The 15,688-nt window shown below is 26.3% G+C and overlaps 1 protein-coding gene across 2 annotated transcripts in view; it reads right to left on the minus strand.

The window, feature by feature from the left end:
- Window positions 1-15,276, minus strand: part of LOC107450098 (tyrosine-protein kinase HTK16) — a 32,966-nt gene extending 17,690 nt beyond the window's left edge. For both annotated transcript variants that reach the window (XM_016065823.5, XM_043042133.3), the window contains exons 1-9: window positions 14,711-15,276; window positions 12,019-12,201; window positions 11,029-11,187; window positions 10,498-10,641; window positions 9,066-9,250; window positions 7,792-7,929; window positions 5,838-5,943; window positions 4,508-4,575; window positions 2,922-3,059 (exon numbers count right to left, since the gene is read on the minus strand). In XM_016065823.5, coding sequence (XP_015921309.2) covers window positions 2,922-3,059; window positions 4,508-4,575; window positions 5,838-5,943; window positions 7,792-7,929; window positions 9,066-9,250; window positions 10,498-10,641; window positions 11,029-11,187; window positions 12,019-12,154 — 1,074 coding nt within the window. In that variant the 5' untranslated portion in view covers window positions 12,155-12,201; window positions 14,711-15,276. The remainder of the gene's footprint in view (window positions 1-2,921; window positions 3,060-4,507; window positions 4,576-5,837; window positions 5,944-7,791; window positions 7,930-9,065; window positions 9,251-10,497; window positions 10,642-11,028; window positions 11,188-12,018; window positions 12,202-14,710) is intronic.
- Between the last annotated feature and the right edge of the window lie 412 nt (window positions 15,277-15,688).

Raw genomic sequence — 15,688 nt, forward strand, 5'->3', positions numbered from 1 at the left:
ACCAAGTTTTGTTCAGATCAGCAATCACCATACACTAGTACTACAAATTTAAATTGGCTGTAATATTTTTGTTTGAGATAGAGTGTAAACAAACCTGAATATAAATAATAAATCTTATGTTTAGTATATTTTAAATTCTAAATTATGAATAGTAATAAAGATTAAATTGATTCTTGATAGCTCTATCTTATTCTTGAAAAATATAGTAAAACTTTATTATAAGGTAAAAACTGAAACCAAAAATATAATTTTTGAAATTTTTTAAAAAGTCAAAAACGTTTCCTTAAAAATTAGGAAATTTACGAAAATGTTAGCATCATATTTTATTAACCCCTTAACTTACGCGCTCGAGTTGAGTTAATTCGAGCATGCTAAACAGGCCAAACTTGCACACTCGAAATAATTTGAGCGGCGTTGTATTTTATGCTGCTATAATTTTTCACACTCAAATATAATCGAGAATTGAAGATAACAATGTGAAAGCTAAAAAAAAAATCTTTTTATTCATATTTATCATTTATATAGGATTGTAAGTAATACACTTATTTATTCAAGAATAAAATATAGTCTTTTTCCATGGAACAAAAGCACAGTATATCAAAATTGCCCACCAAAAGAAAAGTTGATCCAGGAGCAGAATAAATTTTTTTACATGAAAAAAATTTGATTTTTTTGACCGGTTTTTTTACAAAAAAATCTGTCCGTTATGGGGTTAAAAGCTGAACTATACAAAATGTGCGAAAATCACGATATCCCTGATACATGAGTGCTAATCAAAACTTAGTTTCATACTTGACATTAATTTCCAGAACTAGTGCCACACTTTAATAGAAATAAAAGTTCATCAGAATTGACACTTTCAAAGGAGAAAAAAAAAACTAAATGATAGTAATGCAAAAAATTATTAAAAATAAATTTTAAAAAAATTTAATTGTAAAGTGAGAAAATACTTAACAAAAGAAAAAACTTTTTAATTCTTAATTCTAAAATCAAACCTGCCAACCCTCATTTCTTTAAAATGCAGAAGGTTTACAACAAAATTACTGTACAAATTAATTAAAATGCAGAATATTTTGTGTATTTTCAATTTTTATTCCTTATTAAAAGTATTATATAGTGTTTTACAAGTGAAATATAGTACTCTAAAATTAATCAATACTTTGAATGAATTTATGATCTACAACATCAATTTGACTGAAGCAAACTGATAATAAAGTGTCACTGTCTGAGTATGGCATGAAAGCCTCTCACACGTATATATATATACACACAAGCAAGGATGCAGAACATGTCTAATCGCACGAATGATATTCGAGGGAAATTCAGGTAGCACTGGAAATTTTTATTGTCCAATTAATAAAAAAATGCATAAGGAAAAAGGAAGGTTGTTATTTAGGGATGATATATACAAATTTTTTTAAACTAGACTTTTCTTTTCTTTTTTTAAACAAAAACAAATTAAACTCCTCAGCATCCTCATGATTGATAGATCTTGTTAAATTAAAAATGTAGTATTTGGACAAAAAAGGCACAAGAAACACAGAAATGTAGATGATTGATAAATTTTAAAATATACATTTTTTAAAAGTTTGTTTCAACATAATTTTTAATTCCTCATAAAATATCAATTTATTTTATAAAAAGAATATATATTATTAAATATAACAAGAATGTCAAACTGTTTATTTATCAGTTTGAATTAGTAAAGTTTATGTGTGAGACCTTAATTTTAGTATAATAAATTAATATTATTAATAATTATTATTTAAATATATCTTGATTTCTATTATTTTCAACATATATGTAAGTTTATTCAAGAATTGTGTAAAATCTAATTACTTATCAAATTACTTAGAAAAAATTATTATCTAAAAACTTTAATAACATGCAAACTTTGCGTTCTAAAAATATGTTGATAAAGCTATTGCAACTTAAAAGGGAAACAAAAGTGCTACAATTATGGAGGAAATTACAAAAGAAAAAAACTGTGTTGTGGGGAAATATCAGACTCTGAGATTTTTCTGCACCCCCATATATAAGTAGTTTTATGAAATTACAAAATTTTAATGTATATTTTTGAAATACAGAAGATTTCAAACTTAGTGAAAAAAAGACAGAAAATGATACCTAAATGCAGATGAGTTGGAGCTTTGTTAATAACTATCAGCTTTAATTATTTAACTCCAAAAATTTCAGTTTTCTACTGTATTTACTGGAAATAAGCATTGCTACAACAAAAGTGCTAATAAATTTTTTTTTAATGAATACTTACTAAAATCCACATTTATAAAAATAATAAAGGGAGATAAAACTATCTTTGTAATAGTTATTCATAAAGACGAATGAAAAACTGGCTAACAACTATTAAAATGAAATAGAACTAAAAAAAAAGAGAAACAGAAAAAAATCATTCCTAATTCATAAAATAAAACTTTTTCAGTTTTCCATATTTCATAAATGCCTTGCTGTAGAAAAACCTTTGACAAAAAACAAAAATGTTTGTGGCAGAGGGCATTTATTCCATTAAATACAATTGTGATCAGTATTTTATAGTAGAATTTCTAATTTTTAAATTAATCCTATGCACAAATGATTTCTGTTAGTTTCATTCCAGATATTTGATTTTAACTACATTGTCTATGAGGCTCACTTCATGTTTTTTTAACTTATTTAAATTGCATTCAAAAATTATTTTGACTAAGCTTTTTTCAGAAAAGTTTTTTAATTTTTGTGAATTTTCAAAACTTTAAAAAATCTAGAAGAATTTTTGATTAGAACAGGACACCAATAGAAACTGGTGAAATAAAACAAAGTTGGTAACTTCATAAAGGTTAAAATTAACTTAATTATAAAAATATTAAATTCTTAAGTCTCACATAAATGAATATTATTACAACATTCTTACTTAACTTCCATCTTACCTTATTTTGTATTTCATAGTTAAACGTATTTTTGTTGGAAACAACAGAAAGTACATAAAAATTTCGTTTCCTTGTGCTTCGACGTACCAAGAAAGAACCATCTTTAAAACCATTGTCCCGAAAACATTCTATTGTACCCTAATTAGAAATCAGCATAAAAAAACAATATTAATAAAATAATTTAGATAAAATAAATTATACTTATTAACAACTTGAAATAATATTAAATACTACGTGATTATATTTTACTACAAATAATTTATTTTTAGGGAAACAAAGAAATCATTCTAAAATATATATTTATTTATCACATGTAAATATATATTTTAGAATATTTAGAATTTTAAGTTTATATGCTTCAAAAAGTCATTTTAAGTACACTTAAAAGTTTTTTTTAAAAAAATAAAATATTTGATTACTTCACTACTGAATGTTTTTAATAAACCTTACCCACATTTCAAAGCCATCATTCAGAAACAAACCAAGGGAATAAAAAAAAAATCCTTAATAAATGTAAATATTGCAAAACTTAATGAAGGAAGTATTTAGTTGTTGAAAATATTCCAGAAACTCAGAGGCAGAAATTTTTCTGGCTTCTGGGACAAATTTCCCTAGCCCTCATATCTTTCTGCAAGATATTTTTAATAATAATAAATGCATATGTTACTAATTTATAATAATAGAAGAGTTTTGCATTGATAAAAAAAGCTGCAACAAATAGAATAAAACTGTATATATTTTTTTGAAATTGTAAATGTTATTATTTTTTTCCTCATATCTTCTGCAAGACATTTTTAATAATAATAAATACATAGGTTACTAATTTATAATAATAGAAGTGTTTTGCATTGATATAAAAAAGCCACCACATACAGAATAAAACTGTATATAATTTCTTGAAATTGTAAATGTTATTATTTTTTTCATCAACATATAAATGAATATACATTCTAATATTATGAGCACTATTCTCACATTTTGAAGGGGGGTGGAGTGTTAATTACCTTTCTTAATGCATTTTGTAAGTTGTAATAAAAAAATGAAATCGTGAATTGGGTGGCTGTGATTTCAAAAAAAGAAAGAAAGAGAATGACAAGAAAATCACGCAGGCTTATGAAGAAAGTATGTGAAACGGAAAATCATGCAGGGCAAACATCTTGAAAAACGGGCAACTCAAAAGCATGCTTCGAGATTTGTTGGTTGTACATTAATATGCTATTAAATATATTGGATTCTAAAAACTATGTAAAAATTAATAACAATGACTGACATTGATACGATTGAAAAAAAAAATGATAGAATCATCATTGCGTCTTATTGTGTGAATCGAATTATCATTTTGAATTAAATATATTAGGATCTTTAAAATCATATAAAAATCATTAGTACCACATGGCAGAAAAGCAATCGAAAACCGTATGGATTTATGATACTATCGGGGTAAATTGTGCACTTCAAAAAGTGATTCTTCAAAGTTCCTCAAAATTTGGCTACTGCTATTGAGTAGCCTAACTTTCTTACTACACTACATGTTAAGTAAGCAACAATAAAATTTTTATAAATATATACATTTTTCTCATACATACTTCTCGATCTAAGTTTTCATGGAACCATTCTGATTGAGGATAAAGAGGTTCAGCGGGTATATGATTTTCTAAAAAAAGAAAGGTTATTAATGAAAGTAATACAATATCTATAAAAATTTCTGCCACTATTCCAAACAAACAGCTAAATTTTTTTTTTAAAACTAGGTATAAAAATATCAGAATGCTTTTCCACATTAATAAATTTTAAAACAAATATTAAACAGCAAGTAGAGCTTTTATAAATTTTTCTTATACAGTACTGGTGCACAACTTTTTTGAATAAATGAGCAGGTTGACCAATGATGACAGCAGGTTGACCAATGATGGACTGCATGCTTATTTCGATATGTTAACAGCAAACATAGTAATTTTTATACAAATATTAGTGTTTTTAGTATTAAATTCTTCTCATCAGACTATTTAGTAATATATTTGCAGAAACTTTTATACGTTTGAATTCATCCAAAATTGAGAATTGAAGAAACTTATACCTTTCAAAAACAATATTTCCTTCAAATCAAAAAAGATTTATTAATACAAAAAATAAGTATTGGGGAAAAGTAAAAGAATACCTCAGAATAAAAACTAAATACTATATTGAGCAATAAAAATCTAAATTAAAAATTTATCAGGTTCAAAATGAATTAAATTAAAACAAAATCATTTAAATGTAAAATAATAATCAATATTTAGATTCAAATATACTTCAACTCCAAGACATTTATATTTAACGAATTATTTGAGGTTTTATGAATATTAAATATATTCTTTTTTTTTTGTAAAAAAGAAAGAAAGAAAAAATATTTCTTAAACCGTAAAAAATATAAAAAACAGCAAACAGAAACAAATTTATGTATTTCTCAATATTTAGAATTTTGCAATAATCATATTAAAAAATTAGGATTTTATGATCCACATGGAGAGAAATGGCACTAACTTTCAATAAATAAATAAATAACTCACACGTCATAATAATATCGTTTTAAAAATTTTGAAATTTTAAAAACTTCGTAGAAATGTGTAGCAATAACTATTGAAAAAATTATTTGGATCTCTGAAGGAACCAATATAAATAAAGCAAGCCAAAAAGGGATTATTTAAATGTGTGATTTGAAACTACTGTGGCGTAATAATATTGTAGTAAAAATAAGGAGAATTTCAGATGGCTACTAAAAAATTACTGGCAACTAAAAAATTAAATTTTACACATAAGAAAAAGTGTACCAAAGGTTAAATCAGAAAACTGTTAAAGACATTTCAGACTTTGAAAAATTACTTTAAATTCTAGAACAAATTCCGTTAAAAAAATTAATATCAAAAGAACTAATACTTAATAAGGCATAACACTCATGGTGATTATTTTTCAAAGCTAGATCCATTGGTGTTTCATTATAGTTGGAACGAGGATGGCATGGACAATTCAAAGATAGTAGTAACTACAACAGGAAAAGAAAAAAAAATAAAGGCTTATATCAGTAAGTTTAAAAAGCATAAATACAATACTAAAACTTGATGATAAAAATATAAAGAAATAAAGCAAGGACTAGGGGGTAAAATAAGATTAGATAAAATACAAGTATTATGTAAAGATATGCAAATACACACTTCCATTTCAAATAAGAAAGTTTGTTGATGTATAATAATTACTGGTTTTTATTGTAAAAATAAAAACCAGTAACAAAGAAACTACTAAAACAAGAAAAAGAAAAAATTATGTAAAAACATGATAAAAACTGCTATAGGTGTAACACACTATAAAAATTACTTTAAAACATACTAATTTTGCATTGTAGTAACTCACTTCTAATAGTTTATTTGGAGAGTCGATAAGTAGACATTTAAAACATTGATGATATTTAATAGTTCTGTAACACTTTTTCAACACAGATTACAAAAATTTCATTAATGCATATGTTACGGGGAATGAGCGAAATCAGTGGTTGTTAACTTTCATCGGTGAATGTTGACAATCACATAGTCGCTTTGGTGAATGTCCAAAATATTTATTACATTCGATTTGATATGAATTTATTCATGGATATAATTACATTTATTCGATATTTTAATACTTACTGACGATAGATCAGAAGAAACATCAGTGTTTGGAGTATCGGGGCATACATTTACATTTGACCGGTATACATTTGCTCGGTATACCCTATACTGATGTTTATTTAAGGTTAAGTGCCACTGCCCAGTATACATTTGCCCGGTATACCCTACACTGATGTTTTTTTAAGGTGAAGTGCCACTGCCCGGTATACCCTACACTGATGTTTTTTTTAAGGTTAAGTGCCACTGCTCGGTATACATTTGACCGGTATACCCTACACTGATGTTTTTTTAAGGTCAAGTGCCATTGCCCGGTATATATTTGCCCGATACTCCAAACACTGATGTTTCTTCTAACCTATCGTCAGTAAGTATTAAAATATACAATAAATATACCAAATAAATATAATAATATCAACGAATAAATTAATATAAAATTGGATATAACAAATATTTCGGACATTCACCAAAGCGACTATGTGATTGTTGACATTCACCGGTGAGAGTCGACATTCTCCAGATTTCGGTCACAGTATTAAGATATACACAGTATTAAATGAAATTAAAAATACTTTGAATTGATTAAAAAAAAAATACTCACCAATCATATAGATTCTTTGTTTTTAGTATTTAAATTTAAAATTATATCAAAATTGATGTAAAAAAAAAACAATTTGCAAAAAAATAAATAAGTAATATACTTAAAAAAAAACTTTCAAAACAAAAAAAAACACTTAACAATTTGCTTATATTGTTGTGATTATTTTCCACTTAATACAACAGCAAACAAATTATATTTGAGACTACTTTAAACCATTTATTAAGGTTAAAAAGCAAGAACAGTTTCAACAAAATAGCTACAATTTAGTTTAAATGAGAGAGGAAAAAGTATTGAGAGTGCTACTGAGTGACTAAGAACACTCTGAATTTACAAATAAACTGATGTTAATCCTTTCTTTTTTGTTATGCATTTGATTTAATGATTAGCCATCTTATAATGCCCCCTTAGAATTAAAAAAAATTCGAATGCAAATTTTTTTTTTTTTAAAAATTTTCTATTTTTTTTTATTGATTCACTTTTTCAGTTATTTAAATTATGCATTAAAACTCAACACTGATATTAATACTTACTATAAAATAATGGATATTTCTATAATAAACTAATTTTCAGCAGGATAAAAAACAAACTAGGTACACAAATTCAAGCTTAAGAAATAAACAAAATTATTCACCTTAACTACACCAGAGTATCCTTTATCTGCTGCATAATGCAATGGCACCCAACCAGATCCGGAAGCTCGCACTTGAGGGTTTGCATCATATTTTATTAGAACAGACATAGTAGATGGTAAATTATTCTGTGCAGCATACTAGAAAACAATGATAGATATTAAAATTAATATAAAAATATCATAAAACACTTATAATCATTCTTGTTATATTTATAAATATATGAATATACTGTGTTACCAATCTATTTTAGCTTAATCTTATGAGTTTTAATTAGATTTTTTCCCACAAAATACTGTTCTAAAGTTAGAAAACTTAAATAAATTACAAAACTTTAAATAACTAAAAGTTGTAAAACTTTTAGTTTTTAAAAAAATTATTAGAAAATTATAATTAACTTTAATGTTATTAACTCAGTAAAACCTTAATTGTGTATGTTTAAAAATACTACAAACATGTCTAAACCAGTAATCGGAAAAATTTAAAAGGAAAATTTGGAAACAAAAAGCACAAAATTACTTCACTTAAGTACTTTAAAAAATATCTGATAACAAAAATAAATAAACATTAAAAATCAATAAAAATTGAAAGTTTTTGAATCAGTATAAATTGAAAAGTTCCTAATACTTTTGTGTTAGACATATTAACGTATGTGTTCCAAAATTAACATTAATACATTTGTTCAATATTAAAATTAAATGTCTTGCTAACAGAATAATTTAACAGGTATAATAATTAAGTAAATTAACTTTTATTCATTGAACTACAACCATACATTATACATAATAATCTATAAAACCCAACAAAATGGGAAAATAATAACAATAATAATAAGCTAAATATTGCAGTGTAAACTAAATTTAGATAAAAGTAAAATAAAATTGGCAAAAATAAAACAAACATTATATGATAAAAAAAAAATTCTCATATAACAATTACCATTAGATAAGTACCAAAAAAATGATAAAATGTTTATCGGTATCTTACACTTAGACAGAAAATTTCCATATGAAATTAAAATTACAGATTATTGGAAATTACATGCCTAGAAACTTAATATCAAAGAAATCTTACAAAATGGTAAAATCAAATGCTTTAGGTAAAAATTAGTTAAATACCTAAGTTTTGCTAAATGTTATACACAATCTCTATAAATTTTCTTTTGCAAAATTTATTATAAAACAATATGACCCTTGAACTATTATGAGTTCAACTTATATGCATAAACCAAAATAAAATGTGAATAAAACTAAATAAAAACAAAAAATTTACACACATGTAACGGAGTTAATCCATTGCCATCTAAAATGCTGGGATTTGCTCCTACATTCAAAAGAACCTCTAATATATCATCAAAACCCATGATACTGGCTAAATGAACTGATGTCTGTCCTTCTTGATTTTTTGCATCTAAATTATGATAACCCGACTTCACAAGTTCTCGAACTACAGTCACTTCCCCTTAAAAAGAAAATAACAACATTCTATTAAAAATATTAAAAAAATAATAAATAAAAAAACTATTTCTTTAAATAAGATTTTAAAAAGTTTCATAACATATCAAGAGTTCTTGAATCTATTATTGAATTCATAAAGTGGCATAAGTAATCTGCGATTCTGCATGACTTAACTATAGGTTTTTAGGACTTCAAAATTTTAGGGTCGCTTTTCACTAAAAAGTCGAACTCTTTATTTATCTGTTAATTTGCACATTCATAATTCTGTTAATTTGCACATTCTATCTATTGCTAGATAAAACAATGAATTTCCCTTCAAGGCTTTTTATTAGGACTCATCAAACACCTTCATCAAGACGAAAAAACAAGGATGTAATATGGAACTCAGAATTATTCTAATCTTCTCCTTTAGCTGCTAATAAAGAAAAAAATTGAGACCAATGAAATGATTGTGACAATGTAGTCGACATTGAGCACAGGCAGTCTTTAGTACCCAAGCAAGCTGATACTCGTACGTCTGAAGCTGGGTGCTTTTCTAGCTGTAAATGGGAATCAAACTTCATTTCTTCATAATGACAGTTTAATGCCAAAACCACTGAGTTATTGTGGCTCAAAGCAAATAAGTAGCATCTGTAAATTAATATAGCAAGGTGGCAATACACAAATAATCTGTAATTATCGTTTGCTTTTTGTTTTTTTAGAAAAACTGATCAAATATATTTAACATAATACTAATCAAGTTTATTTCATAGCTCCATATTTGTCGAATTTGGAGATCTCAAAAAAAAAAAAAAAAAAAAAAACTTGTATAGTAAAATAAAGTGAAAGTAAAAAAAGTAGTAAAAATAAAATGGAATACAACTACCTAAACATTTTCCTGTCAATGATCTTTATTTTCACTAAACTGTGAACAGTTATTAAAAAAATAAAAATAAAAAACATGAGGAAAACATATGGTAAAGCATTTATAAGTCCTTCTAATACCTATTACATAGCAAATCTTGCAACATCTTTTTAATAAAACTTTCTAATCCCCTGTCTTTTATTTTAATAAAAATAAAAGACATGGGAATTTTTGTGAAGATAGCAGATAAAACTCTCTTTCATATTGAACTAGATTATAATCAACTATCTCCCTACTTGGCGATAAAAAAAAATCAAAAATGGGTGCATACTGAATACAAATCTGTATCAAAAACTTGTATTGTTACTTTAATTAAACATATGGAAATGAGATTTAATAACACATACCTTCTTTAGTAGCCCTGTGAAGAAGGTTAGTTCGGCCATGCCTTCTCGAATCGGAAGGGGGAGGCTGGCCCTTGCACATTTGTCCCAATTTAGTGGAAAGCCCTACAGCATCTTCTTGATAATAGGAAATTAACATTTCCAGTCCTGTAAAATATAAGTAAAAAAATAAAAACTAATTAATTATTCATGATACAACTAAGTGAAATTATCTTTCAGAAATCAGTAAAACATTAAATCAAATAAAAAATCCTTTGAGAAAACTTTAGATTTGAAATACTGATATACTTAGATGAGAAAAAAAAAAATAAATTAATAATTAAAAAATAATTAAAAATAAAAATAATAAAAAAAAAATTTAGAAGCACTAGTCTTCTTATGTGCATCTAAATTGTTCAACTTTATGTGAATTCACATTCCCCCCCCCCCTCCTATTTTATAAGCAAATTATAACAATTCCAACAGCATCAGCAAATTGTACTGTCCTAATTGCATTTTATACTTTAAATTTTAATATTAAAAAAATTAGCTTACCATGAACAATAGGACCTCCATCAATGCTGAAAAATGCATCCCCTCCATGACGTCTAATTTGATAATGAACAGGCTCTTTATTATATACAAGACTTAAAACATAATCACCGGGAGAAGAGGAACTTTCTCTTACAAGAAACAAGCCATCAATGTTACCATCTAAAATGCGTACATGTGATATAAGAAATATAAAACTGATATTTGAACAAAAATTATTGTTGCATGCAAACCTCTAACCAGGGACAGGACCATAATAGACGACCAGACCTTCCCATAAATCCATTTACAACAGTCTCTTCAAAAGATTCAGTTCAATTTTTTACAATTTATATTTTGTTATTTTAGTACTAATTTTTTATATAATTTTTTTTTAACAAACGATTCTATAAGGCGTCATGTTTTAATTAGTTAAGAATTTTAAATTCGTTTTTATAAGAAATATTAAGATCTATCAAAATACTTTTTGGAATCAGTACAACAGTTTGCAATTGATAACAAAAAAAGGGACTTTACGCTTTTGTGAAACTGTGTCATTTGTTTCTGTAATGTTAACTAACTAACAAATATATGAAAATAAAAGTTTTTTTAAGAATTTAGTTATTTATTTATTTATTTATTTTTGCATATTATTCCACATGTAAAAAATAAAGTGTAGAATACTTCAGCCAAAAAAAGGAAAGAAAAAAACAAAAGTAGCTCTTGAAAAATAGATAAATATTAAAAATATGATACAGTATATAGTGACTGAAAATCAGAAATTGTTGCATTGGGAAGGGATTCTGATCACTGCCTAAAACAATTTTCTGGCATTTAGTTAACGCTAATAATTAAGAAAAATGAGCAATAACTATAATAAGTTTAAATTTTGAGGAGAATTAAAAGAAGGAAAACAAATAAAACAGATTAGATCATTAGCAGATTAAATGTTAAATCAAGTGTATTTTATCATAATGTATTTAAAATTTAATAGACTTGAATTCCATAACATACTTGCTAATAAGATTCTTTCAGCCTCATCTCTCAATATTTTACCATGAAACCAAGAAACTCCTTCATCAATAGAATTGCGAGATGCGGACTTTACTAACGGAGGCAATGGGTGAGTTAAGGTATCTTCAGCATCCATTTTTGTAATAAGAGAATTATATTTATTTTCATATTTATACACTACAGCTGAAAGAAGAAGAGTAAAAATTAGTTTTTATTTTCAAACTAACGAGAAAAAAACTTTTAATAGGACTCAAAACAATTATAAAGAAAATATTTTAGGAAAAAAAATTCAATTAAAAAAAATAATAACTGGATTATAAGTTAATGTACAATAAGGAATCACTCTTTAACCAGGATTAATTAAAATCTTGTTTTTTTTCTCCTTCAAAAGCATTTTCAAAAATTTTATTTGAATTGAATAACATTTTTTTCTTCATATCAGATTTTTTTCTTACTTTTATAAATTTAAGTTGTAGTAAAATTTATTCACGATACTTTATTATTTAAAGAAAGATTTGAGAGTCAGGCAAGGTTAGATACTTTAAATTTTTGATTTTGTATAAATGTTCAAAATATGTTCTTTATCCGAAATTGTTCAATTTTTTTTTTTTTTTTATTTAAGAAAATTTATCTTTCTCAGAGGTTTTGGGACCAAAACTGAAGATCCTTTAGAATTTTAGGACAAACACATCAATTTACATGTAGCAATACTTTTTATGGAGCAAGTGAACCCCAGCACCTCAGGACTAATAAAGGCTTTGTGTTCGACTTCCACACTAACATTTAGACATAAATATTTTATAATTGACCTTAAAGTAGCAAAAATTGAAATTTGCACAGGTATAAGGAATATTAACTGCCTTCATCTAAACCTAAGTGAATAAGAATGAAATTTGCTAGAATAGAAGCCGTAATATAGCAAAAACAATTCACAGATCTATGTTAATTAAAGTTTTATAAATAAGGTCCTAGACGCTATAGTTTGCTCTTGAGGAGCAATTGTTCTCAGTATTACTAGGGAACTGTTGCAGGGTGCGTAGCCAAATCTTTCAAGAGAAAATAAGCACCTTTTAAGCAATCAAAAAAATTTTTTAAGCATTATATACATTAACAAAAGGCAAAATAATTTTCAGACCTTAGATGATCATGATAAAATAAGTAGCTTTTGACAAATAACTTTTGTCTTGGTTATATTAGCCGTTATAAAATGATTGAGAGATTTTTCGGTTCGATAGCAGAGGGTGGAAAATGAGGTCTGAAATTGAGAATATCTTGCAAAATGCAACAGAGTTGCATATGAGAAGGCTATAATCTCACCAAACCTAGCTCAGTAGACACACATACGGACTTGCAAGTATTTCATCAAACATGTAAAATGATTGGCGCTTTTATACGCTATAGATCGACGGTACACCGAAATGAATTGTGAAAACGTTGACTAGAACAATGTGAAAAGCACGCTTTTGAATGAAACGTGGCGAAAATCGACATGGTAAAAAAAACTAGTTTTTGAAAAGGGAAATTAAGCACTTTTTAAAAACACCCAATGATAAAAGCACCTTTAAGGGCTTTTAAATAACGAAAATTGAAAATAAGCACGTTTAAGCACTTTTTAAAAATGCTACGCACCCTGTGTTGCTTTACAAAATCATTATTGGTCCAAAAAGAATACTTGAAGCTCACATTCTACCCCAAGGTGAGTTTTAGTGCCCAGCTAGATCTTATGGAGATAGGGTGCAAAACTTAAACTTTGCTATTTATAAAAGAGATAAAATGTTATGGTTTTACTTTTTAAGCTGAATCAAATAAATTTGGCTTCAAATAAAGCATGAAATCTTTTGAAGATGCTTTATTTCCCTATTTAGACTTGACTGATACTTTTCCAAAACATTATATCTCTATTTTCTTTTACTTTATTAAGGAGAGAAGAAATAAGAAATCCTGCTTTATTGTTTTCAAGATATTGCTCAATGTGCCCAAACATAACTTCAAATTGGAAATATTATACCAGAATTTGAAATATTATACCATTACATTAAAAAAAAATAATAATAATAATAAAAATTTATCATAGATTTTACTTAAGTTTTTTTTAAAATTTTTAACATAATATATGAATTAATTTGAAAGGAAATAATAAAAATATTATTTTTATTTCAATAATTAGTTTTAAATCATTGTTGTCATCCTGATTGATAAGAATTTGGGGAGATTTCCATATCATGATTAGTGGTAGAATAATCTCCAAGTATTGGCAACTTCTGGGTAGCGGCCCGTGAGAAACTAAAAAAACATTACAGAAAGGGACCTGCTTAAAAGTTATCCTAACTCATACATACCCCAGACAAACATCTACATATATTTTTAAAAAAAAAATTGAAAATCTATTCGGCACCTTGGCAACTGTTGTTGGAGAGACAAATCATGATACTTAATTATGCCCCAGAAGTTGAGCGATAATATTCCATAACCCTGCTCAGCAGTTTTATTTAAAAATATTTTTATTTTTTACAGAATGCTGTGCATAATAGCATTAGTATCATATATCATAACAAATGTTTTTTACACAAATCAATCACATTCCTCATTGGTCTTAAATACTTGTGAAATAATAAAATAGGGATAGCTAAAACCAACACTGGTAAAAAAAAAAAATTAAACACTAATTTGATTAAAGAAAATAAAAACTTACAAGAGATTAACAAGCAATTTGCTTTTCTTCCAGAGAAAATAAGAATTCATCTTTTCAAATTAGCGATCCGACAACATTTGTGTTAAAAAAACTTCAACCTTTTTCTTTAAGTTTATCTTTTAAACTAGGAAATATTAAATGTTGCTTCTTTGAAACGATTTAAATTATTACATAATTTCAATATGTAGCAAACTTATAATTATATAGTAAAATCATTACATATGTGGTTGGCATATAATATAAAAATATGTGATTCATAGAAATGAATTAAGAATTTGCCATGATTTTAAGTTAGTTAATAAAACGGTATTCCAAACACCGACAAACATGCAGCTAAAACTTATTTTAAGAAGATCATTTGATGAAGATTTCATAAAATGCAAAAATGATAAAAAGAAAACAATTGATTGATATAACTGAGAATTAAAAAATGGTATTTAATACATAAACTATTTTATAAAATATTCGACAAATTAGTTTCGCAGGGAATGAAAACAAATCATACAAATAACACACAAGCATCACACAAGAAAGATTGCAAAATATTTTGATCGGAACTTAAAAGTGATGCCAAACAATTATGAAAAAGTTCTACTTACAGCTGTTTTATTTATCAATGACATCATTGCTTATGAACTGAAGAACTGTTCTCACTAAATGTAACATGAAATGTAGATGCGATTTAGTACGTGAGTAGTGAGATATATTTAAGAGTTATTCCATCTGAATTCGATTCACACATCTATAAAAGCAGTCGAAGAAATATAGTAACCTAATATATGAATCGTATTTTCCAACGAAAAACTTACCAATCCCGTTCTTTTACTGTCTCAACGACAATCAAAGGTGCAGCAATCACATACAGTTTAAATGGTTTTTTAAGCCTTTTTTTAGGGCCAATATTGCTGAATCCGTTTCATGCACTATAAATCGCCGTTGAGGGTCGATGAGAATCTTATGGGCCCTCTAAACTCTCGA

This window comes from Parasteatoda tepidariorum, chromosome 11, assembly GCF_982258835.1.
Source record: "Parasteatoda tepidariorum strain Cologne lab strain chromosome 11, Ptep-v5.0, whole genome shotgun sequence".
NCBI classification, from domain to species: Eukaryota; Metazoa; Arthropoda; class Arachnida; order Araneae; family Theridiidae; genus Parasteatoda; species Parasteatoda tepidariorum.